Raw genomic sequence first — 25,024 nt, forward strand, 5'->3', positions numbered from 1 at the left:
GAATGCTTAGCAGTGCATCTGTCTCAGCTTTGAGTTGTGCCACAGTTACTGGACCTGACTGCATATCACTCGCGGTAGAGCTGCTCTGTGCCAGGTTTACTCAGGGACTCCTGAAGATTTGCAGATCCCCAGGTTACATGCTTACCAGTAAAGCAGCAGATTTTGGGGAAAGTGCGGTGACTTGATCCTGTCCCTTCAAAAGCAGTGTAATAAAGGCAGTCAGTTGTGTGATGGCAAAAGAAGAAAAAAGAGAAAACCAGAAAAAAGTCTTGCTCAAAATCTGAAAAAGGAAAAAAATTATCTTTATGAGTGCTGATTGGTCTTTTGACAATTTAAAGTAGGAAATAGAGAAAAATCAACTGATGGTTGGTTGCTGGTTGCCACCCTTGGATGGGTGTGCAAGTGGAGACTGCCTGTTACTGTAGTGTAGACATGGCCTTTTGGAGCAGCTGAACCATGATGGGATAAACTGGTGCAAACTCTTTGCCTTCTCTGCTTCGAACTGACTGAACATAAGCTTCCAGGGCGCCCCTGAAAATGCAAAGGAAAACTGTAAAAATGCCACATAAATCCAACATTTTGTAGCATTGATATGAAAATGACAAGTTTGTCCATTTTTGGAACCAATTTGGCCAGTGCTGACAGCCTTCAGACATGCGTTGGAGCCACATTGGTTATGCCAGTTGGGCAGTTCAGCTATGGCCAATTTCAGTCTGTTATGGTTCAGTACGTGCCATTTCTCTGCATTTGTCCAGAAGCACATGAGAATTACAGGCATAGCTTGTGCTTCTGTGCTTGTTCACAGTGCTCAGCTAGGGAAGAAAGCACTCATTCAGGAGATACATTTTAGGGCTTAGTTTTTGAACTTCATCAGTTAGATGTATTCTAGTTGCACTGAGGATTGGAGTCAGCAAATGGCAGCAATATTTGCAGCCCTGGGCTTGTTAAACCCCTGGAGCCATTTCCCCCCACAGCAGAGCTGTAGCCACAAAGTCGGCAGCAGTGGTCTCCACTGGTAAATTTGCGTATCTCCAGTCAGTAAAGCTGAAATAGTGGCTTGTACTTTATGAAAATGAGTAAGTTACCACTGTCCTGCTCACATACTCTAAGTCCAGTTTAGTAAACTTTTGTTTATGCCCAAACACTGGAAATAGTTAACCTTGATCGTCAGATGTGTTCTTTACTCTTCACCTGCTGGGGGCTGTCTTTGGTTTCCATCTGTCTCTTACACGTTTTAATATCCATTGCTTGTAGGTGTCCTGTCATCCACCAAATGAGTGCCATTGTTCTGTTTGTCTTTCTTCACTGAGCCCAGGAACCAGTTCTGTGCTCTGAAACTCTTGATTCCACCTATATGGAGTCAGTTACCAGGTCCTCAAATTCACCCCAGCTATTTCCACGTTGGGCCCCTGCCTGCCTGCAACTTTGTTTAGCTTTCTGTCTTCTGTTCTTGAAGCTGCTGGCGGGGCCTCTGAGGTGGTCATCCTGGTAATGACTCTAACATCATCCTCTTGTTGGAAAGAGGATGACACCCAACAACCCAGCAATGTTGGAAACCACCACCCAGCCCTTCATGCTTCTTGGGGCTTCAGGACACTTTGATGTAGCCTGAAAAAGACCTACAGATCACTACAAACTACTTCACTCCCTACTCTGAGCCCACTGGCCAATCAGGACTCGAGATCCAGGTATTTTCCCATTCTGAAACCAGGGTGGTTTTCCCTCAGGGGTTGGCAAATGGCTTGTTTGGTTTGGGCCATTCATATATCCTATAATTAAAGAGAGTTTTCCCTGTGTTCTTCCAAGACAGCTCTTCGATCATTTAGGACTCAGTCACCTTTGGAGTTTTCTTTTGCCATAAAGCTCTTCCTAACCCCAGGTAGCAAAAACATTACCCTAGAATCAAACAGATGTGTATAAAGGCCTGACTGCACAGTGCCAGCATTCTGCTTCATGCTGTGTTCAGGGTATGAGTGAGTCCTTTAGCTACGTGGAAGCATGGTCAGGCCATTACTTAAGAAGCCAGCTTCTGAAATAATACATAATGCTGTTACTTCTGCTATACGCTTAGCCTTGGGTCCCATTAGTAAGTAATTCTTAACTACCAGACAGGAGATGGCAGTGCTGTTAAAATAATTTGTGGCATGCTCCAGCCAACCCTTAGTGAGTTACTGCTCTGTGAGGAAAACTTTCTTCAGCTGCCGTGCCATTTCATGGCGATGCCCCAACTCCACAAGGGTCTTGAGACACACAGTGAACCCTCACGGGCTCGCCATTTTGAGGCAGTGGGGGTGTGCATGCGCGTGCACATACACAGATACATTCGCTGGTCTAAGGAGTAAGTGTTGGCAGTGGACACATACCTGGTTCTATTTAGAGAATGCACTTAAAACAGTTTCCTTTGCAGTCAAAGGGATAATGCTACACAAATCATGCATTACACAGAATAAGTGTGGTTAGCTTTTTCTCTTGATATTCATCAAAAACACTACCAGAACTACAGTGATGAAAACAGATTAGGCTGCCCTCCCACATAAAATCCGAGCAGGATTTTCAAGCATTTATTAAATTACTTCTTTTGCTTCAGCAAACATGGATTTCTTGGAAGTCAGGCCAAGCATTATGTAAGAGGTTTGCAACCAATAAGATTGCTGAAGTTAACCCTCACGAAAAGCAATGGGTGTAAGTCCTCAAGGACTGGCCTGTGTTAAAAGGTCACACTGTTACGTCACACACCAAGTAGATGTTCTATAAACAGCTATTATTTGTCAGGTACTACAATTCTAAGTGACATCTTGTACCTGTGCCCCAGGGGGCAGGTTAGCCCCAGTTTTTTCCATGGTTTCACAATTTTCTGTAAGTCCACCTCAGGCACTTAGGTCCCATAACTGGCATCTACCCGCAGGGATAAGGACAAGGCGGCATCAGACAATACCTTTCAACAACAGCCATTTTAAGATTTTTAGAAACAGATGAGCCTATGGGTCCAAGGATTCATATGGTACCAATAGATTTAAAAGTCCCGTTAGGCTAACGAAGTCTAAATGGTTTCAACCTAAGTGTTCTCAAAGGGCTACACTAGGAAGCATTGCTTCTCCCCTGCAAATACTAAGATACACAGGTTGTGGCAGAGCCAACCATTTCTGCAGAGCCTGGGGAGTGTTTGTGCCCAAACTGGAGTTTTGTCTTCAGTGAGAGCAGGCTCTGAGCCAGGTGGCCACCGCTGCATGGAGCCCACCTGTTGGAGCACCTGCCAGGTGGCTGAGCTAGTGCAGCCCCCACTGCCCCACCAGGGTCAGTTACTGCTCTGACTTGAAAGTCAACTTCACTGTTAACCTATTCAGGTTCAAAACAAAGCAACCCAGCTGCTGTCAAAGGGCACCAGCCAACCAGGCAGAGGAGAGCTCGCCATTTGCAGCCTGCTCCGCAGCAGTGCTTTCACTGCAGCACTTTGCCCTACTTCTAAAAGCCTAACAGATGGCTGGGAGGGGCAGAATGAGGCTCTGCCAGGCTTGCTCCAGGAGAGAGGGAATGCTGCCATCTGAAACCGGCACTTGCCCTGTCTATGGGGGAATCAGCCATTGATGTCTTGGGAGACAGGGTTAGAATTAATTCTGAGGTGACACTAAGAAAGCGCACCCTCTTGCCGAGGGTCAGGCTGCTGTGGCAGTGCAGTCTGTGGCTGCCCCTGGCAGACGGCACTTTCTGCTCAGGGCAGGAAGGTTCTGGGATCTGCCTGTGTGTGGAGGGATGACTAGGCGGTATTTATGAGCATGGCTTTCACTTGCTAAATGTGAGCTTAGCAACAGCACCACAGATGAGATCACTCAGGAGACATTTTAAAAAAGCAGCAAAAGAAAACAGATTTGTGATCACAAACGCACAGCAGGACAGCCATGTGGATGAGCTCATTCCAGGGCGTTAACATGACAAAATGGAGCCCTGCTGAATCCTTTCCTATTACCAGTTATGTTGAAGCTGAGTGACTATTTGGGACTCAGAAAAAAAAAAAAAAAAAAAAAAAAAAAGTCACAGAGCCACTGTAAATCAATGAGTTAGCTGAGATCCTGACCACATCCTAAGCCTTTTCCAAAAGCAGGTTTATCTAGGCCTGGATCCTGACAGGAAGCTCACCTGCCAGCCATTCCCAGTTTCTGGGTCAGCTTCCCAGTGAGGGAAATAAGGAACAGCACGGAGCCTGTTCCTGTGGGCTCATTTTCCTTAGCCCACACTGGTCATCAGAGGCTCTGTGACTTAGTGCACTCTCAGAAGCTGATGGGCCACTGTTTCTAGTGAGCTCTCAGCTTCTTGAATGGGGTCCTTTACCTGTACTGTGCTCTGTGTTCCACTGTTAAAACGGTGGCACCTTCTCGTGTGCCTGATACCTGGCCTGAGGCTCAAACAGGCCAACTGGCCTGCCACATCCACAGAGCTAGATTGCCAGGATAGAGACTGGAATTAGAGAAACAGGCGGACAGGCGTTGACTGACTTTAGTTGTTTTCTAGCACAGCTGGTTAGGTGATGGTCACCTCCCATGACAGGGCATCTAGGAAGACAGGGTGTGTTGAGGGTGAGTAAACTAGGACATTTGCTGGCTGAGGTTTCTGTGGTGGATTTCAGTGCTTGTCCGGCAGCAAGTTTACTGGCCTAAAAACCCAAGCAAGTGAGTTCCAGACCTAGGGCTTTTGGGGGGTGGGAGAAGGCTAAAAGAGTCATGTCTGCACCTGCTCACTTGGAAACGAAAAGGCTAGAAACAAAACGTGGAAAGTGACATTAACAAATGGATAAAAGGAAGCAATTCAGCAGATGAAATGGATGGGCAAGAGGCCGAAGGGTTCAAGAACAAACTTCAGGAAGTTGGGGCCACATTGGAGCTTGGCCTCAAGTGTCAATAAAGTATGCTGAGTCAGCTGGACAAGCTGCAAGTGGGGGAGACCTCTGGTGATGTTTGAGAGCCTGGTTTCAGAGGGGGGTATTGATGGAAGAAGCATGCTCAGTAAGCCTCGTGCACCATGCTCAGGGCTGGAGATGTGCACACACACTTGGGCATAGGTACAAAAAGAAATGTATTCTTGGACCACAACGAGAGGATGTGTGGCATCTAAGTAGGTTCCTACCAGGAACTTATACTGTTCAAAGTTCACTTGCATCTGAGGCCACCATTTCAGTAACCGCAACACATGAAAACAACACATACAGAGCCAAACTGTATCCTCTCATAGCTGAGGCTGTTTAAAAACTGAAGCTCGAGCTCCTTAGGGTTGGATCAGGCAAAGGAAGGCATGAAGACGTGGAAGAATTAGACAGTCCCTGTGCCCAACGGTGTTCTGCAGACATCGGCATGACAGTGCCTCTAACAATGAGGAGGCCAGCGCACAGATGGTCAACTGCAGGGACAGGCCCCCACAGCCTGCACCTTTACTGTCCCGTGTTCTCTACCCTCCTGGACCTCTCCCTGTACCCAGAACACAGCTTTACCTCAGGAGGAGGAGCCTGTCCTTTTCAGATGGGTGATCATCCAGCCACTGGGAGAAGCGTGCGTGGGACCATTCAGCCCTCTGCAGGGTTGCAATACAGAAGAGAAAGCACATTCTTCAGCAAATGGCAGCAAACACTAGCACAACAAGCACTGCATAACTCTCCAGGTAAAATTATCTTCAAACTTCCTCAAGGAAGCTCAAATGGTGGAAGTTTAAAAAAAACTTCATGAAACCAATTACCAAAAAAAAACCTTATGATTTCCCAACTAACATGGGCCAAAAACAGAAAATGCAGCCTCCATCAATAAAGCTAGAAATTACTTATGTCATTTTGTTGTTATTTTGTTTGATGATGGTGGTTATGATTTTTGAGACAGGGTCTCACTCTGAAATTCAGGCTGGCAAGGAACTAATGGCAATCCTCCAGCCTCAGCTTCCTAAGTGCTCAGATGACAGACCATGGGCCACCATAGTCAGTTGAGACCTTCTTAAAGAGCTAACTCTGGTAAATTTTAGAGTGCCTGCCAAGAAAACAGATACAGGGTGCCGAAGTTTTCTTCCATCTCTGTTTACTTTCAGAGAGACATCCAAGACAAAATAAAACAGGAGGGCTCAGTAACCACTCAATGAGGAGACTTGCTTACAGTTACCTGGGGGTCCATGGAGGCTCTCGCCTGGCCTCATTACCTGGAAGGGGGACTTCAGCTCAGCCGGTGCTCTGGTGAACAGAAACTGAATAATGGTGCTGAATGGAATGACATCTCCCACTGCTGGACTGTCAGCCACATGTTCGCTTGTCTGGAAGAGCAGGGGTCTAGAAGGAGAACAGTTCATTCATGTGGCTCAGTGATGAAAGGTATGATCCGGCAGAAGATCATTCTGTCTGAAGAGTCTTTCTATTCCTTTTCTTTCCTTTTTCCCTTTTCAGTTTTTTGAGACATGGTTTTTCTGTATAGCCCTGGAACTCACTCTGTAGACCAGGCTGGAATTCAGAGATCCACCTGCCTCTTCCTCTGGAATGCTGAGATTAAAGGCATACACCACCACCTCCCAGCCCTACATGGGTTTTTGAAGCCCTATTTTAAAACCCCATTCAGCCCCTAAGGCTGATTTTCCTTTTAAGGTCTTTCCTCAACACTCACCACTTTTCAATGGATCTAATGTTACCTCACTGACAGCAAAATTTGCTTTAGGCTCATTTAATTAATAGGCTAAAACCAACAAGCACAAAGCAAAGCCTTTAAGTTGGTGTAATAGATTCTTAGCTTGATTGATCCTTGATTGACTTTCATTTTATATAAAACCCTTCTTTGGGCTATAATCTAATATGAATGAACTCAATGTTTTCATATAGCTTTTCTAAATGGCACTTGAGTCTTTGATATAAAGTTATTACTTTGCTGATTAATCCAATAATTTACTAGTTCCCTTCTACACACTGTAGTTCCAAGTCTCACTGTCACAATTTCTTAGGAGTAGTATGAAGGCAAATCTACTGCACTACCAATTTCTTGACCACTCACTCTGCCAAAATCTGGGCAGGAATGATGTGCTTTCTTTAGCTCTGAGTTTTTATGACAAGAGCTAGTAAGTCTATGGCTGGCTTCAGAGGCTCCCTGGAAAGGCCAGCCAGTAGATCAGATGACTGACACAAGCCATGGACCACAGCCCTGGATCTTGGTCTCCTTCCTCAGCCATCTTAACCATGACAATGTATGAAGGCAGGCCTGTGTGAAACAGAGCTCAATTCCTTCCTTTCACGAATACACATCTATATCAGCAGCCAGGAGAGTGTGTTCAACAGACACTTGGCTCTTGTTGGATCCAAAACATTAGGAAAAACTCCTTACAGTAATTATCCTACAAATACAACTGATCCCTCCTGGCAAACTTTTGATATCTAAACTGCCTATGATGGTTAGTTTTCATTATTAGCTGACACAATGTGGACTCAGCCGTGAGGGAGTCTCGGTGAGGAACGGCCCGGACTGGCCTGGCCTGTGAAAGATTATCTTGGATTGACTGCGGAAGGAAGACCACCCTATACATAGGCAGCGTCATTTCACACCAGGGCCTTGGAAGGGCAGCTGAGCACTAGCTTGCAAGCACCGACTCTCTGTTCACCGCCTGTGAGGTAGGTGTGATGCGACTACTTCAAGTTCCTGTCACCTTCCCTTCCCTGCAGGGATGGAGTAGAAAGACTGGAACTGTGAACCAAATCATTCCTTCTGAATTGCTTTTGTCCTGGTATGTTATGGAAGTAAAAGGAAAGTAAGGCACTGCCTCACCAAGCCACATTGCTCTGTTACTGGGAAACAATGTTCATTTTTATTGTCTGTTACCAGAAAGCCAGGAACCTACAAATTCTTCTTGTGGCCACACTGAGAATTTGCTACATTGCTTTGGAAATGTTCAAAGCTCGAATCATTTCTTCAGCTCGATGCTGAAGAACTTTGGAGGCTATTGGTGTAATGAAGCATGAAAAGGCTCCTGGGGTAGTTTTCATTTTGCCTGGCGGCATCACCGTGAGCCTTCCTCTGTGTGGATGACACCATCTTCACTGCTAGGCCAAAGCTGCTGGTTTCCACAAGAGCAGCATCACAACCATCAACAGAACAGCATGCTTAAGTACACACAGTGTGCCAGGCATGTAGAAAGTTTTCAGACATGAGGTCAGCAAGAGGTCTCAGGCTTCAGCATCCCAGACCCAAAGTAACAAAAAAAAAAAAAAAATCACCCACAGGAGAGAATATCACAGTGAAAACTTGAATCTTAGAAACAGGACTGGTCCACTCATAGATTAAATGACAGAACTAGACAAAAACTACCCTAGAAAGCTACTTATGTTCCCACTAGGGGCACAACATTCTTCCTGTTACTGGCTCAGCAACAGAGAATACTGTCTGCACGCACAGTGTAGACAGAACAAGCAGCAGGCACCTGGCTTTCCTAGCATTCTGTGGCTAGGTACTACCTCAAGGGAGCGGTGTGGGCACCACAGGGCTGCACTCTGTAGTCAGGCAGAAACAGCTGCCAGTGGTCTGAGTGGCAGCTGTGGCCTGATAGCAGTGGTGTCTAATCAGACACCAGCAAATGGCCGCCTACCAGCAAAACTCAACTGCCAGCTCACAAAAACTTGTGTCACATTTAACTTGGCTTATGTCTCTAGAGAGCAACCTGCCTCGCCAAAAATCTTACTCAGAATCCAGGCTGGGAGATGCAAGCCATAGTATATCTGTAGAGCAGCTGTTCAACCTGTGGGTCTCAACCCCTTTGGGCACTGAACTACTCTTTCACAGGGGTCGCATATACATGTCAGCCATCCTGCATGTCAAATATTCACATTATGATTCATAACAGTAGCAAAATTAGTTATGAAGAAGCAACAAAAATAATGTTATGGTTGGGGGTCTCCACAAGAGGAACTGTTTTAGAGGGTCACAGCATTAGGACGGTTGAGAAGCACTGCTCTCAAGTGCACAGGAGCTAAACTTGTTTGTCTCATCCTCGGGTTCAAATAGTGGAGCCACCTGGCTCAGGGCTTATTCCTGCCCCGCTGGCAGTCCAAAAGTAGCTTTGCGCAACCTCAGGCTACCCTGTGGTCAATTCAGGTAAGGAAATATCCAGCCCATGAGCTGCTGCAGCTCACAGCCAATGCAGTGTGCCTGGATGGCTTCGGGTTCTGGCCACACACACACACGCAGGTTCCTGTGGAGTCCAGAGGACCTGCAGTTACAGGTGGTTGAGCCGCCTCAAGTATGTGCTGGGAATTAGAATTAGGTCCTTTGTGTGACCTAGAAACATTCCTAACCACTGAATCTCCAACCCCAGATTCAAGGTTTTTGTTCACTACTTCTATAAAAAAATATCAAATATCTCATTATTATAGTATAATAATTATACATAATTATTATATAAATTATACAATAGTATAATAATTATTAATAATACTATTACATAATAATTATATTATTAAATATAATTTGGATTTTAAAGACATTCATTTTTAAGTTGGCAAAGATTTATGTTAAATATTCCAAAGGCATTCTATTTGGAGATACCTTTATTTTAAATTCAAACTCTTAAAAAAGCAAATAAACTGTTTCCTACTAAGGAAATGGAAAATAATTTTACCTTGATCCAATCAGTTTGATTACCCTGTGCTTCTACTAATATTTAAACTATTAGGACACACATTAAAGGCTCTGAAAGTCCTGTGACAAGACTTAACCCTCTGATTCCCTTAAAGTAACTCTGAGCTCATTTATTCTTATCGGGGAAAAAAAAAAAAAATCTGGGTTAGTCCTTTTAATCCAAATTATAAAACAAAACAAGCCAGTCCTTAATAATAGCCATCATGGTACTTCACACTTAAGAATTCTGTGTTTTCTAGGCTAGGATGCTAACTCACTCAGTAAAATGCTCCCTTTGCAAGCATGATGATTGGAGTTCAGATCCCCCAAACATGTGTAAATGCCTGGCAGGGTAGTACATGCTTATTATCACAACTCTCGGAAGGCAAGAGAATGGTGTGTATTCCTAGAGCAAGCTTAATAGCTAGACTCGTCAAGTCTGTGAGTCCTGGGTTCGGGGTAAGACCTTACTTATCTCAAGAGATAAGGCCTGTCACCAAAAATACTTGTATATGGGAAAAGACAATTTTGATAAAAGAGAAATTAATGAATGCTATGTTGTTATCTGATTTAATCTGTAATATAGATTTCCCAGACTGGATTTGATACAATACTGAGATGTGGAATATAGCAAATTATCACCCAAAATAAGAGTTATAATTTACACTTTAGAACCCAACATTTCCTATTAAACTATCCACCCTTCATGATGTTACAGATATAAAATCAACCTGATTAAAAGGAAGTCTATTAAAAAAGGTAGTTATTTTTAATACTCCAAACATCAACTAAAGCATGTCATCAAATAAAAATACTTGTAGATGGAACAACATCATCTAGGTAATTTAAAGATACCACCCCTGGTTGATTAAAATGATCCCTTCTCTTACCTACTGCTGTCATTCCTCAGGCCATAATTTGATTATGGTGACATTAGGTACACTATTCCTAATTTTACATGTCACATGTATGTCAGATACAGAGGTTGAAAAAAATTTGGACCTGGGTCCTGACAGCTGGAAGAGTTGGTAATGTGAACAGTTTAGTATTACTATTCCTGGTAACTGCATTCTAGCATACTGGGAAAAAAAACAATATTTGGCCTTTGCATGCACAAAATGTGATTGGTCAGCCAACAGAAGAAACTTGGAACTGATGTTTTCAGGAAAAAAAAAAAAAAAACACACACACATGAAACACTCTCCAGGGCTGAGGGACTGGTTGGCATGGCTGTGAGTGTGAGGAACTAGAATGGTAAGTCTGGCAGATAGTCCTGGGCTACCTTCAGGCCCCTCCACAGTCACTGATTGCCTACCTCTATGAGGGACCTAATAACCTGTAACTATCAAGTCAATGCTTTCAGACTTACAAACAGCTTCCTCCTCCACCAACAAAAGGTCAAGATGTATCAGATAACTCTCAGGTCTACAACAGTATCTGGCTCTGTTCTAATCACCCACCTGTATTGAACAGTGTATTAATCATGCTTTGATTTATAACTATACAGAAACTTTGTGAAATTGGCAGCATGTTAGAACATGGTATTTGGTGCAACCTGACAAGGCTGGTTATATCTGGTTCTCTTACTCCCTTTGAAAATGAACTGTAAAACCCTGCAGATGAAGGACACAAGGCTAAACAGAACAACCACTATCAAGTATCACAGCACACTGTAGCAAGCGCAAGAGACCAGTGACTTCACAGACAGGGTTTAAAACATGAAGCTACAGGAGCAACAGGAAACAAAGTGAGAAAGACTAAAGAAAGCCCACAGGAAACAGGGAAGGCCGATGAGGGCACCAGGCTTTGTGTCATGAAGGGGAAAAAGAAGAGAAAGGAAGGGGCTCCAAAGAATGGCTCAGGAAACAACAGACGAGACTTCCCCTTGTTAGGCACCAGCCTCTAGACACAGAACTCAAAGTGCTCTCCAAGCACACCCAATCCAAAGAGAAGCTCACAGAGGACAAACAGGAAAGCAGCTAAAAGCAAGGACAAGGTCAGGGGACAAGACTTGAGGGTCTTGTTCTCTGACAGTCAGGAAGCATGCAGAGATCAGGTGCAAAGAACAAACTTCTTCAGTGTCCATACATTTGTTTCATATCCTTCTGATATGGAGAACTAGAAGTTATTTTGTCTTATCTTCAGCTTCAAGAAATTTAAAGCTAAATCTGAAATTTAGCAAGGAAGTTAATTTTATGGTTTACATGTGTGTTTTATAATTATCCTTCAGGATATTTCAATGCAACTAGAAAGGATACTAGGAAACAAAAAAAGCGGGCAAGGAAGGAGGATTACGAGAGATGGAAACAGGCAGGTGGATGTACCTAGGCACACAAGCATAAGAGGAGCTGTGCTTAGCAGCCTGGCACACAGGGATGGTGGGTGAGATGCTCAGAAACCAGGCCTGGTTAAAAAACTGCTGGGTTTTTTTTTTTTGGGGGGGGGGGGGGGGGGTCAGTCAGTCACTTGTTCCTTCATAGCTTTAAGCCACAAAAAAAAAAAAAAAAAAGTCTTTCTGACAAGACCAGTGCTCCACAATAGTCACTAATGGCTGCCTACAGAGCTCTGAGAGCAACTCTGGTGTACATCTACACTTGGGGTCGCTCACACATCACCTCCGATCAGGAGCACAGCCTGTACCTCCCTGTCCCGGATGCCAGGTAGGATCTGAAGCTCCAACAAGTCAAAAAAAAAAAAAAAAAAAATTCACCACCTGCAGTGCTTTACAAAACAAAAGAAAATTAATTAAGATGCTATGAAAAGCAGAAATTCTACACTGTCATTCTTAGAGATGATTTTATATATAGCAGCACTTCCAAGGTTACACATTCTAGCCAGAAGGTAGAGTTAATTAGTCAAGTATTAGATCCCTTAGAAAAGATGTCTATTTCTAGTTGGGTAAGTCACATTTAAATGACTCATGGCTGCACAGCTGTCAGTTTTCAGACAGGCTGTTAAGGCTAATCGTGCAATGCAGGACAGCAGAGGTCCTACTGCTCCTCTCCTCACACTCAGCAGCAGTGCTGTCCCCTCCATGTCACCTGCCACCATACCCATCCCTCCCCAATTCTGAGAGAAGGGCCTCAACAGGCAGCAAGATCAGCAAGTACAATGCCCTGAGCTCGGACACTCCCATAGAAACTAAAGTCTGAGAGAGGAAACGCCACCCCACTGTGGGGGCATGCAGCTAGCCATCCTTCCCACACAGGATGCCTTTGAGAGAACAGACAGCTGTCTGAAGCCTGCAGGGAGTATGCAGGGGTCATGCGGGCTGCAGAAGAAAATGATGCAGGAGGGTAATCACTTGGGGTAAAGAAGGGCTCCTGTTTGGGAGTTTATTGTCTTTCCCACAGATCAAGCAGAAGAAAAGGCAGGGTTTCTTGGGGGCGCTCTCTAGGTCTTCCGGGAGTTGTCTCAGAACTGCTGGGAGCAGAAGCCAGCAACTTGATTTCTGTCAGTGGCAGGAACAGGACTGCTCCGTACCATGACTTCTGTTCTCCAAAACATGACTCTCCCAAACCAAAGCTTCCCTTCCATAAAACATAATGCTTTTTCCTAATGACAAAATAACAAATGGATATCATTGGTTGGACTGTAAAACCTTTATTTCACAATTTACTCCGATTTCAAGAAATAAGTCATCCACTTGTAAAATTTATGTGTATGTACTAGTGCCTTTTCTGTGACAAAACACAATATCTAAGGCAACTTCTAAATGTGTTTACTTTGCCTTATTCTTCCAGAGGGATATGGGGTCACTATGAAATGGCCATAACTAGAGTCACACTTGGCAGCTAAAGTAGGGAGCTTGGAGCTCACATCTTTAACCTGCAACATGAAACAGAGAGTAGGTACTACAAATTGTATATGCAGTTGTAAACTATCAATCCTACCCCAAGTAACATACTTCCTACAGCAAGTCAGCTTTTCCTAGGCATTCCAAAATGATACCACCAACTGAGAAGGATTCTAAGGGTCACAGAGTAGAATATATGTATATTCTGAATCTGTAGGGTAGACTATTCTGTAAATGTCTCTTATATCCATTTCCCCAAACCATAGCTTAAGTCTAAAATGGTTGTAGTTGTTGTTCTTCAGTTTGGATGACCAATTAGAGGCTTAAATCATTCACTCTCATTGCATCAGGACCTATCTGACCAGTTACAGCCATTGGTGTTCACTTTACGAAACAGGGAGCATGCTGAGACCAGACTATGGCCTACTCTTTTTTTTTTTTTAAGATTTTTATTTTATTTTATTATGTATACAGTGTTCTGTCTCCGTGTACACTTGGATGCCAGAAGAGGTTACCAGATCTCATTTCAGATGGTTATGAGTCTTACAATATTTATTTATTATGTATACGGTATTCTGCCTTGCATGTATGCCTCCATGCCAGAAGGGGCAACCAGATGTCATCATAGATAGTTGTAAGCCACCATGTGGTTTCTTGGACTTGAACTCAGGACCTTTGGAAGAGCAGCCAGTGCTCTTAACCATTAAACCATCTCTCCAACCCCTATGGGGCTGTATATTGTGTAAAACAGTGTTGTCAGGTTGTACCCTGCTTGCTAATTCCATTTTACAAACAGATTTTGACTCTCATTTTGAGGACAGAGGATGATCACATGCAGGATGGCCTCACCAACACCATCTATCCAGACCCACTAACAGCACAGACAGATAATGACTTATTCCTAGCAGAAGAAATCGTGCTAACCTAGAACGGTATAGAGGTGAATTGAGACTGGAGGGGCGTAAGAGTGCATTAAAATCCTATCAACAAAACCAGGCCCAAGAACCTAACAGACATGCCTGGCCAAGGAGAGACTATAACTCCTTTACTTGAACCTGACAAAATGGGCCCCACTCCAGCCTGTCATTTGGTACCAGCAGTACGTACCAGGAACAGGCAGAGCAGTCCCAATCGTCCTGGGCTGTCAGCTCAGTCCTCCACTGTTGACATGCCTGCTGACTGCGGTCTACTCATCCATGCCCCTTGGGACTTAGCCCCTCTGTTCCTGCTGCAGATTGGATTCTGCTCTTTGGTCTCTGCAGCTAAACTACATCTTCAGTGTCCACTCTGGCTCTTTCATGGCCTGACCTCTACAGCAACAGTTTCTTCCCTGAGGTGGGTTTGGATTTGCTGTCTCATCAGTATATTCACTTCACTTATACACATTTATGCTTCTTACCTAAACATCTCAACCCACCCACTTCAAGAAAGCTCTTGTACGACTATTGGAGCCTCATCACCTTGTAAACTTTCTGCAGCTCACATATGTGTGCAGATCTAAATAGGCATATTTATTCTACCCTATGTATGCTGTGATATAAAAGTAAGTATTAGTAAGTAAGACCAACAGACTAATAGAACTTGCCTTCACCTAAGCTGAACTGCTAGGGTAGGCAGGTTATCTGGCAAACTGGGGCTACAGAAACTGGTGCAAGAAGTACATGTGTTGTTTTTCAATAAACTCTAACACTATGGAAAAACACAAAGTGCTCCCCTATGCTTCTGGCATAAGGGACTCAGGGCAGAGTCCTTAAATTTGGCACAACATCTTTAACTGTTATATCGTCTCAATGAATTATTCCCGTTATTAACATGTACAAGGCTTTCTCTACCTGATTAGATATAGCAGCATTTATACGGTCAATAGAGCAGGGCCTTAAAAAGCCCTCAATATCCCTAAAATGAAAACCAACAGATGGGAGCATTCTATTTTAGTTACTGGTGGGCCCCTTCCTGAACCTATTCTTTTTCTCTCTGTGTCTCTCTCATTCCCTGAGCACAACCCCATTCCCTGAGTATTTTCACTGATCTAGTAAACCTGGATAATAAAGAAGCTTCCAGCAATCCAGGCTGTGGACATCGGGAACAAACTGTCCCTTGAGGAGGTGAGGTGATGGGCCTTTCTGTGTCAGTTCACAGATGCACACTGGCATCTCTGCTGACAGAATCAAGAGTCAGAGTCTTCAGGCCTCTGGTGCTCAGGGGTCAATGTCATACTGCAGAGAGGGACATGAATGGTGTCTTGACAGTTCTGACACATGTGTCACGTGTGGAAATACAAAGCCTCCAGGGGCAGATGAGGAATGTCAGCAGTTTTCTGAGGCAGCATTCTGTTCGAGTATGAAAAGGTTCTCGCTGCCGGAGGGCTCTAACAGAGACAGCAAAATGTAAATGCATGCAAGAAGCTTGCTGGCTTAATTAACTAGTCCACCGATATTACCATCACACAGTACCCACAGGCAGATGGCGGCATGCCGTGCAAAGGGAACGCTTGCTAAGGTTGGGGGGGAGAGCAGCAGTGCTGTAGCTAGGATCTCTATCTTTCGCCTGGCACTGTACTCCCTTGCAAAGGGGACCCTGCTGCCCTCCCCTGCTCCACCGCCTCTAATTCAGGCTATTCAGAATGAGGCTGTCTGTGTTTCTACCATATACCTGAGTTTCTCTTTGGATTGTCCTGCCTCCTATCCTGTTAGAAAAGATTTTCACGGATATTACTCTTTAGCTCTTACATTTTTTTACTAGATGGGCAAACAATTTAAAGAATTTAACAATAAAAAATTATTGGCTTTTCTTACTAAACATTAAAGCTGAAACATAACATTAAAAAATACTCATGTAAAGGACTAGATTTTGATGCCTATTCTTATTTATTTATTTATTTATTTATTCATTCATTCATTCATTTATTGGTTTGTTTTGCTTTTCTTCTCTATACAAACACATACCAGAATCTATGGTACAGCAGGGATCACAGCAATCACCTCCTTGGTAGTCTGCCCTGTTTTGTTTTGTTGTTTTGTTTTTTTTTTTTTTTGGTTTGTTTTTAACTTTGTGATACATTAGATAATGCTTTTTTGTTTTTATAATTTCTAAGAGCCAATCCAATATTATCCATTATTCACCTGGACTTGATGGGACAGTGACTTTGAATGCCAAGATCCAGCACTTACACGGTTACTGGCTGATGCCTAGCTCTTGTCAGAGGGCTCAGCAACAATGGAAAAGATGCAGGTCAATAATCATGGGTTTTATGGTGGGGCAGTGGAAGCACACACCTTGATCCCAGAGCTTCGGAGGCAGAGGTAGGCCAGTCTTGGAATTTGAGGCCAGTATGGTCTATAGAGTCAGTTCCAGGACAGCCAGGGCTACATAGAGGAGCCCTGCATCAAACAAAGCAAAAAACAAAAACGTTTTTGTGCAACAGTTCTGCACTTGTCTAGAAAAAACAGTGATATGTAATCAGCAAGTTTGTGGGCTAGTAAACCAGAGGGCCTATGATTAGGAGATTAGAGGAGATTACTCTCTTGGGTAGGCCTATGTCCCATGTCCCACGTCAAGCTGAGGAACCAGCCCTCTTCGCACTCTCCCACAGGGAAGCTTTCCAAGTGCATCCTCTTCCCATGACAACTTAGACAAGTTGTCAGAAGCTGGCTTTCCTTGATGGCAGTGCTGGCAGAAGTAAAGCCACCAATCTACAGCTCCAGTCTCCTCAAGCCATTGGCCAGACATTCTTTACATACCAGGCCCGGCTCTGAGCACCCTAAATATACTATGTTCTATTTTATTTGTTAATCTAGTTTAATACCATTACTCCAGTCCAATCAAGTAACTATGAGCAGTATATTTCAGTACATTTCTGTATCAGTAGGAATATTTTGGTACTAATCAATCTCTGTTGACATTTTTCATTTTAATTCAAGTATGTGGGATGCTCTGTAAGGCAGGATGCAACCGTGTTTATGTGCTTGAGTCCCTGGGAGCCTAGGGACCATTTGCAGCAAGGAGCTCTCAGGAGAAAAGGGCACGTGCTTTCAGGGCTTGGGGAGAAGAAAACACTGTGCCCACTTGGTGTAACAGCTGCGGTTCAGGAGTTAGGGTCCTGTGAGGAAACGGAAAGCTCTGGAACCGAAACAGTAGTGGATCATAAAACCAACTGTAGGCTCAAATAATGGAGCAGACATGTGACAGAATACCATATGAAAGGAGGGTCAATTTTCTTTGATGAAAGGTACATACAGTTCTGCATACACATGTATAATATAGGCTTGAGTTCCCAGGTTTGCATGCAAATATATGGCAGAATTGGTAACAATGGGAATTAAACTCAGGGTGTTGTAGAAGCTGGTCTATTGAGACAGGGTCTCTCTGGCAGCTCAGGCTGCCTGAGATCGATGCTCTTCCCCATCTCTGTCTCCTGAGTGAATACTGGGATTATAGACAAGTAGCACCAGGCCAGCTCCAAATTACAACAATAAATCATCTCAGTCAAGCATTGTGGTGCAAACCTATAATCCCAGAACTCAGGAGGTTGAGGCAGGAGGATTTCAATTTTAAGTTCATCCTGGGTTATATAGTAAGACCCTACCAGGAAAAATAAACAAACAAAAAAATTTAAGAAATCCTCAAATTCTCTTACCATGATGTATCATGGTCAAAAGTCTGCAACAGATGTAGATTGACTATTACTTTATCAAGAGCTAGATATAAGAAGTATGATTTTAAAATGGATACACTGGTCACAGTAAGCTTTGAGTCTATAAATGGGTATAATAAGAGGTTATCCAAGCCTGAATTGTTCCTATGGAATTCTTTTTCTCATGTGAGAATTAATTGGGAGGGTTAATGGAAAATTTCCCATCTTAAATGGCTTATCAGTCTTATGTGAAACCTATCCTCAGATTTTATTTTTCCATTCTGCTACACATATGTAAAAGTACTGAGGTAAAAACCATCCCATGTTAGCAAATAATAAGATTAGCACTATTTTAATGTATACACAATAAAACCTAATCATGGAATTTTGGAATATCAAAAGCAAAAGCCTAGTCCTAAAACAGCAAATGAAGGTCAAGTCAATAGCTTTTCTTAGACCTTTATCAAAAGCTACTTGACTAATGTCCTCAGAATATTTACTGACCTAGTAAGGGAATCATTTTATCTCATGGTACAGATAGTTGTTTGTAGTGCTTTAAAATGAGAACACCCTTTCCCATAACTTCAAATATTTGAATATGTAGTCCCAAGTTAGTGGTACTATTTGGAAAGGTTTAGGAGGTATGGCCTTGCTGGAGGGAGGCTCTTGGTCTCTGCTTCCTGCTTGAGTTTGAAGATGTGGGCTCTACGATTCTGTCTCCTGACACCATGTCTACAGACTGTGGGTATGCCTCCCTGTTAGGATGGACTCTTTTTCTTTGGAACCATACACCAAAAAAACTCTCTTCCATCTCTAAATTATCTTGGTCATGATGCTTTATCATAGCAACAGGAAAGTAAGTAATAAACTGTATCACCATTTTACTCCAAGTAAATGACAGTAGAGTGTTTCAATGTGCTTATTTTTACAGTTCAAGAAGATGCAGGATAGACTAGTAACCTTGGGATCTTATAATCTTTCTATTTAGTACAGAACTGTAATTCAACCCAATACTTCTAGAGTTTCATCCATCCATCCATCCATCCATTTGTTTTAAAGACCTTAGCAGATCCAAAGAAAGTATTTAAAAAATACACAAAATCTCATTTCAAGTTTTCTTGCAACTATGGACATATGTGCAGTGATTCTCCAAAATCTGCAAAAAGGCAAATTCAGGCTCTGATGTTGGCACTGAAAAACAAGAAAGCAGCTCTGCTGACTGCCATGGGGCAAGGTACCCACACGGTCTATGAGCAGCACTGGCTCCACACACGGCTACCATGACAGCCTGATGATGTGAGAGAGCACAGCCTGCACTGGGAAGGCGTACTACTTACTGACTAGTTTCCAGGACTGTGCCAAATTTCAGAAAGCTCATAACTGTACTGACTGCCACCTTATGTTTACAGAAATATGCCCAGGGACCATTATGCTTTTGGGTATTTGATTAGTTCAAATAGTTTGGGTATTTGATTGTATAAGCCTTCCATGCAGTATGCTGTACTCAGAAAATTGTTATAAATATTTATTATGTAGCTCTGTCCAGTCTATAGGGTTGGTCACATTTTTAGTATGAATATTTTCTTTTTGTTATAACATGAAAAATTTGGAAGTTATAGTTTACTCAATAAATAGCCATATGGACAATACCACCAATACTAGTAAATGTTCTAGCATTTACTCCTAAAGCCAGTGAGCTACTTGATGTTCTCAGAACAAAGGGGTCAGTAATGGAAAAGACAGCTGTCTTCCTGAAGCTGCTATACTATTAGAGCACATGTATGAACTGGCTCACTGTTCTTCTTTGTGAACTGCTTTATAGGAGGCCCAACCCTTAACCTGGTGGTCAGGTGCATCAGCCTGAGCCCCCTAAAACCATCCCCTAAGTTCACTGTTGAGCTACTTTAGTATATGTTTATATTATATACTTTTAGAAGTAGATTGGATTAAGAAGTAGATTGGTAGCACACACCTTTAATCCCAGCACTGGGGAGGTAGAGGCAGGCGGATTCTCTGTGAGTTTGAGGCCTGCCTGGTGGTCTACAAAGCAAGTTCCAGAACAGACAGGGCTACACAGAGAAACCATTTCAAAACCAAACAAAATGAATGAAAATGAAAACAAACAAAAATTTCAGAAAAAAAAATATGCCTATATTATAATGAATTTCCTAGTGTTTCCATTTAACATGTTTCTTCAAAAATGGGAAGTTAGAAAGCACCATCTCAACCTCTGAATTATAATTCAAAAAGAAAAAACACTCATCCCCACGGTAGTATTAGCTACTGCCTATAATGCTAGATGGCTTTTATTTAAACAATAGCTTTTAAGATGATTCAGCTCATAGTGGCATCGTTAGAATAGAAAATGAATGCTGGCAATTTTATAAAGCTTAACCCCAATAAGGAGGAAAGGATTGACCTGCTAGTAAGATGATTCTCTGACAGTAACAAAGAATTAGGTCTTACCTGAATGACCTCAGCATTCGATAGGACTTTCCCAAGTCAGACACTCGCCTACAAAGTGGACCCACAGCCAACTCCATCTGAAACATGAGAAGACAGTCCACAGCTTTATATGTCAGGCTCTGAAGATCGTTAAACTTGGCATGTGATGTGTGTTTGTCAGTTTTTCCTCGTGGGGACAAAATACCTGAAATTATTAATTAAGAGCAAAATGACTTAGTGACTTGGGCCTTCAGCTTCTGAGGTTCTGGTCCATCAGGATGAAGGTCTGGAGGGGTAGAGCAGCTTAGTCATTGGGGGCTAGGATAGAGAGGGAATGTCTCTACAATGGGTTTGCTTTCTTTTCCCCTTTTCATCCAGACCCCAATGGGAGACCTGCATTCAGGGCAGGTCTCCTCCCTCAGTTAATCTTCTCTGGAAACCCCCTAGATACCTAGACTGCACTTTCCTAACCTCCTAGTACATATTCAATCCAATCAGGTAACCTCAATGCTCAAAAGTTGTATTCTTTGTGAACTAGTTGCAAAACATGCTTAGAAGCCTCTTAAATTTATTCAAAGGTAAGGACTTCACTGACATTTACACTTCTTACCAGAGAGCCCCAAGAGGAGATATTTTGATGTTAAGTAAGATATGTTCAAATCATATCTTAGTTGAAGCATTGAGAAAAAGGTTTTCTAGACTTTGTAAGTACTTATATTCTGTGTAGGCAAGTCTCTCCATAGTCAATATAATTGATGAGAATTTTTACCAGTCAGCAAGGGCCAAGTGATTATAAAGTTTTAGCTCTGGAGGTTTTGGTGCCATATAATTGACACAATTCCAAACTACATTACTATAAGATGTCCTTGAACAAGTTACTTACTCACTTCTCAGTCTTAGCTTTGCTTTTTGCCAAGTGGAGATGATAATAACAACTTACAGAAGTTAAACGTATATGCTCCATTCGCATGGCATGTGAATATCAAGTAATAAAACTGGTACTGGACATCTGCTCAGAGGTGAAGATCCTCAAAATTGAAGAGGACCAAGGTTCGGCTCTCAGCACCCACACAGCAGCTCACAACTGCTTCTAACTCCAGTTCCAGAGACCTTATGCTGTCTTCTGTGCTCTGCAGGCACCAGGCGCAGTGGTGAATACACACACATAAAGGCCAACATTCAAACACAGAAAAATAAAAGCAAAATAGGTCTTTGAGAATTCTGAAATTATCAGTATTTAATTTATTCTCATTTAAACTACTAAATTAATTTGTCCCCATGTAAGAAATGAGCAAATGTTGGTTTAATTTCTTTTTATTTTCCTCCTTTGACTGGAAATTCTACTTGACATTAACTGGCTTCCGGTTCTTTATCTCCAATAGGCTCATTCAAACATTTTGCAATATGTGGTATTCAGAGAAAGACTGGTCCTCCAAGCTGACTAAAAACATGCTCCATGGTAAAGACCAGTTTAGAAAAGGGCTGAAAACAGGTTATTCCCCAACAGGGCAGAATCTTTATTCAAGAGACACTCTGAAGGAATGGTCGCAAGGATCACTGCTCTTTTGAAAGCCTCTCAAAGCTCATTGCTAATCCCAAAACCCTAGAGCCCTAATCAATCACTCCTTTGGAAGCAAGTTCTACTCCCTATTCACATCCAGGTATCAAACTACATATGAGGATAAGGTGGAGAAATAGAAGTACAGTCTTTCCTTCAAGAATTCTCAAATTTAGTGAAGGGGATTTTTTTTTTTAATGTAACTATTCAGTAAGATCACAAAGCATGTGTAAATGTATACAAGGACACAAATATACATGCCCACATATCATAATGATCTTGTTGAATGTTAATTGTATTATTGAAATAAATACACATATAAATATCATGCAACTATCATTAGGCAGAATGAAGGGCCATTGAGAATAGCTGCACTGAGTACTGAAAGGCACAGGGCAGCTTGCCTACAATGCTTTACTTTAAAGGTCAACGTCTCTCTTTTCTGGTACGGAACAGTCAAAATAAACCCAATCATTCAGAATAAACACTTTATGTCTTAAGGGGAAAATCTGCCATGGTTGGAAAATATGAAGACTAAAGAAATAAAAATTTAAAGAAGAAAAGCCAGTATTCTTGCTGTTAACCCAAAACAGAACAGCTGGGAACCACTGTTCTCAAAAGACAGAGCCAGTGAGCTATTCTTTGAGCCCTGGGTAGTTCATTTCCTTGCCAGGGAGTTCTGGTTTCCTTCAGAATGGAACACTTATTTTGCATTGAGCACAAGTAAATATGTAATCGGCACATGCCTCTGATTTGCAATTTCTATTGCCACTACTAACTATGGTGTGCACGTAAGGGTTTTCTGTTTGTGCTGTAGTTTCCATGACATACTTTGATTTTTTTTTTTTCCAATTACCCTTGTGGTTCATTATCTTCAAAGATCAAACCAAACATTTGACCTAGACTAGAGTAAGACTTAAATGTTAAAACAATTAAATAGCTATGGAAAAGATTCTGTATGAGAGATTATCACTTCAAATGATTGTGAACTCCATGATGACATAGAAGATTTCTTTGTCACAAGATTGATTTCAAAAGGCTAAATGTTTGAGATAATTTTTTAACCTAAAAAAGACCACAAGGGACTAAAATATCATTTCCACTTAAACAATGAAGTTCATGATGAAGGAGGTAGTGTTCTGTTAAAGGAGTCTGCAGGCTTACAGACAGACACTCAGTGACTGGCATCTGGGCTGCTCCTCTGCCCCACTGATCCTCTGCACCCAGCAGGCATTTAGTTAACCACAGGGCCCACTTAGATATTTCAGGGGGCACTGCCATGACACTGTTCAAGAGAGAAAAATGGAAGAGGAAACAACCAAGATAAGAAGCTTGTCCTTTTTTCCCCTAACTTTACATTTTCTGGGCAATGTGGAAAGATAAAAATGTATGCTTAAAGGGCACCAGAAATTTATAAATAGAGCCTGCCAGGATACCACTAAATAATTTAATTCCAACTTCAAAACTGTCCTTTCCCTAAGGAAAAGAGAAACAGAGAGAGACTCAGAGAGAGGAGAACAGAGACAAGTGGGGTGGAGGGGCGGTGCTGCAGTTGGCACTGTGGGCATGTCTGCCATGAGTGGGAATCAGCAGAACCCTGTGGGCACTGGACAAGCTCAGGGCTTTTTGAAGTGCTCTGTGATTAGAGTAGACACAGAGGCCATGTGGTCACAGCAGGAAATTAATTACCTGTAGGAAGCCACCTCATGCTCATGACCTAATTCTTAAAGGGGCTGAATGCTGGGCACTTCCTTAAATCTGAGCCTTCAGATGGCAGCCTGCAACTGCCTTTTCTCTGCACAGGTGCCCCTGAGGAGATTAGGATTGTTTAAAGAAGCCTTAAAAGGCTTCACTATTTGTCTTTACGTCTACATTTTATGTCAAAATCTCCCCAAATTCCTTCTACTTTTCTTGAGCTCTGCTTATGGCCAAACAGCAGGGACTTTCATCACAAGAACTTTTCAGACCCACAGAGAACTGAGTGCTCTGGATTCCAATAACCTCAACGGCCTTGTTCAATTGTGATTACAAACTGACAGACCTTTCAATAATGAGCCTGTTAAAAGGCTCTAGTACCCAGATGATGCCTTATAGGCATACAAATTTCAGAGAAATGTTATTTAAGTGTTTTGACTAATCCAATCAAAACACTTAAAACAGGATTCTGAAAGCTGAGGTTAGACATATACTTGCAGTTTTGAGAATAAAACAAAACAAAACGATTGAAATTAAACCCAAGTTCAATTTTTAATTTAAAAAACAAAACAAAACAACGGAGTAGGGATCCTGATCTAATACCTGGGAATTGTTTGTAACACTATCGATCACAAGCACTGTGCTTCCACATGTCTTTCCGGTACCCATGGCTCACTGGGAGATCTTCTTAAGCTGGGACACACTGTGCAGCAGCAAACTACGGGTCTGTCACAGGTGCCCTCAGCAGCTAAGCCAGGGGAGAAAGTACACTGAGCAGAGAAAACAGAAGAACCTGGCAGGCATAAGTTAGCAGCAGACTGGTGAATTCCCTTTATCCTTAAGGGAGAAATGGCTTCAGAAGTTAACGTGTCTTAAGTAGAAGGAACGCAGACACAAAGGTGAGTGCTGCAGCTTTGGGGGCGGGGCGGGGGGGGGGGGAAGAGGCTTACTGCACCTCTGGAGGCTCTGCACTCTGAGCCAGGCTGGGGCTGGCTGCAGTGGGGACTGTAAAGGACAACACTTGCCATCTTTCAAGAGAGTACATCATTAAAATAAAACCTCAAACAGCAAGCCTCTCTCTTACAGCACTCTCATTCTGGCCATCTCCTGCTCAGCTGCCACTCTAATGGGACTTGAAGTGCTGCCTCCAGGAAAGTGACTCAAGAGCCAGCTGGAGAAGAATGCAAATAAGCTGATGGGGGAGGGAGCCCAGCAGAGGGAGGAGGACAGAACAGAAAAATAAAACCTAGGAGAGGGGACAGGAGAAAGACCTACCAGAGAAC

At 42.7% G+C, this 25,024-nt stretch overlaps 1 protein-coding gene across 1 annotated transcript in view; it reads right to left on the bottom strand.

Annotated features, from left to right (window-relative positions):
* Window positions 1–281: 281 nt before the first annotated feature.
* Window positions 282–25,024, bottom strand: part of Cog5 (component of oligomeric golgi complex 5) — a 279,550-nt gene continuing 254,807 nt past the window's right edge. Inside the window, exons 19-22 of the mRNA XM_055624641.1 lie at window positions 20,510–20,586; window positions 6,169–6,295; window positions 5,480–5,559; window positions 282–531 (exon numbers count right to left, since the gene is read on the bottom strand). Coding sequence (XP_055480616.1) covers window positions 417–531; window positions 5,480–5,559; window positions 6,169–6,295; window positions 20,510–20,586 — 399 coding nt within the window. The 3' untranslated portion in view covers window positions 282–416. The remainder of the gene's footprint in view (window positions 532–5,479; window positions 5,560–6,168; window positions 6,296–20,509; window positions 20,587–25,024) is intronic.

The sequence above is a fragment of the Psammomys obesus genome, unplaced genomic scaffold (assembly GCF_907164565.1).
Source record: "Psammomys obesus unplaced genomic scaffold, mPsaObe1.curated_primary_1811, whole genome shotgun sequence".
Classification (NCBI taxonomy): Eukaryota; Metazoa; Chordata; class Mammalia; order Rodentia; family Muridae; genus Psammomys; species Psammomys obesus.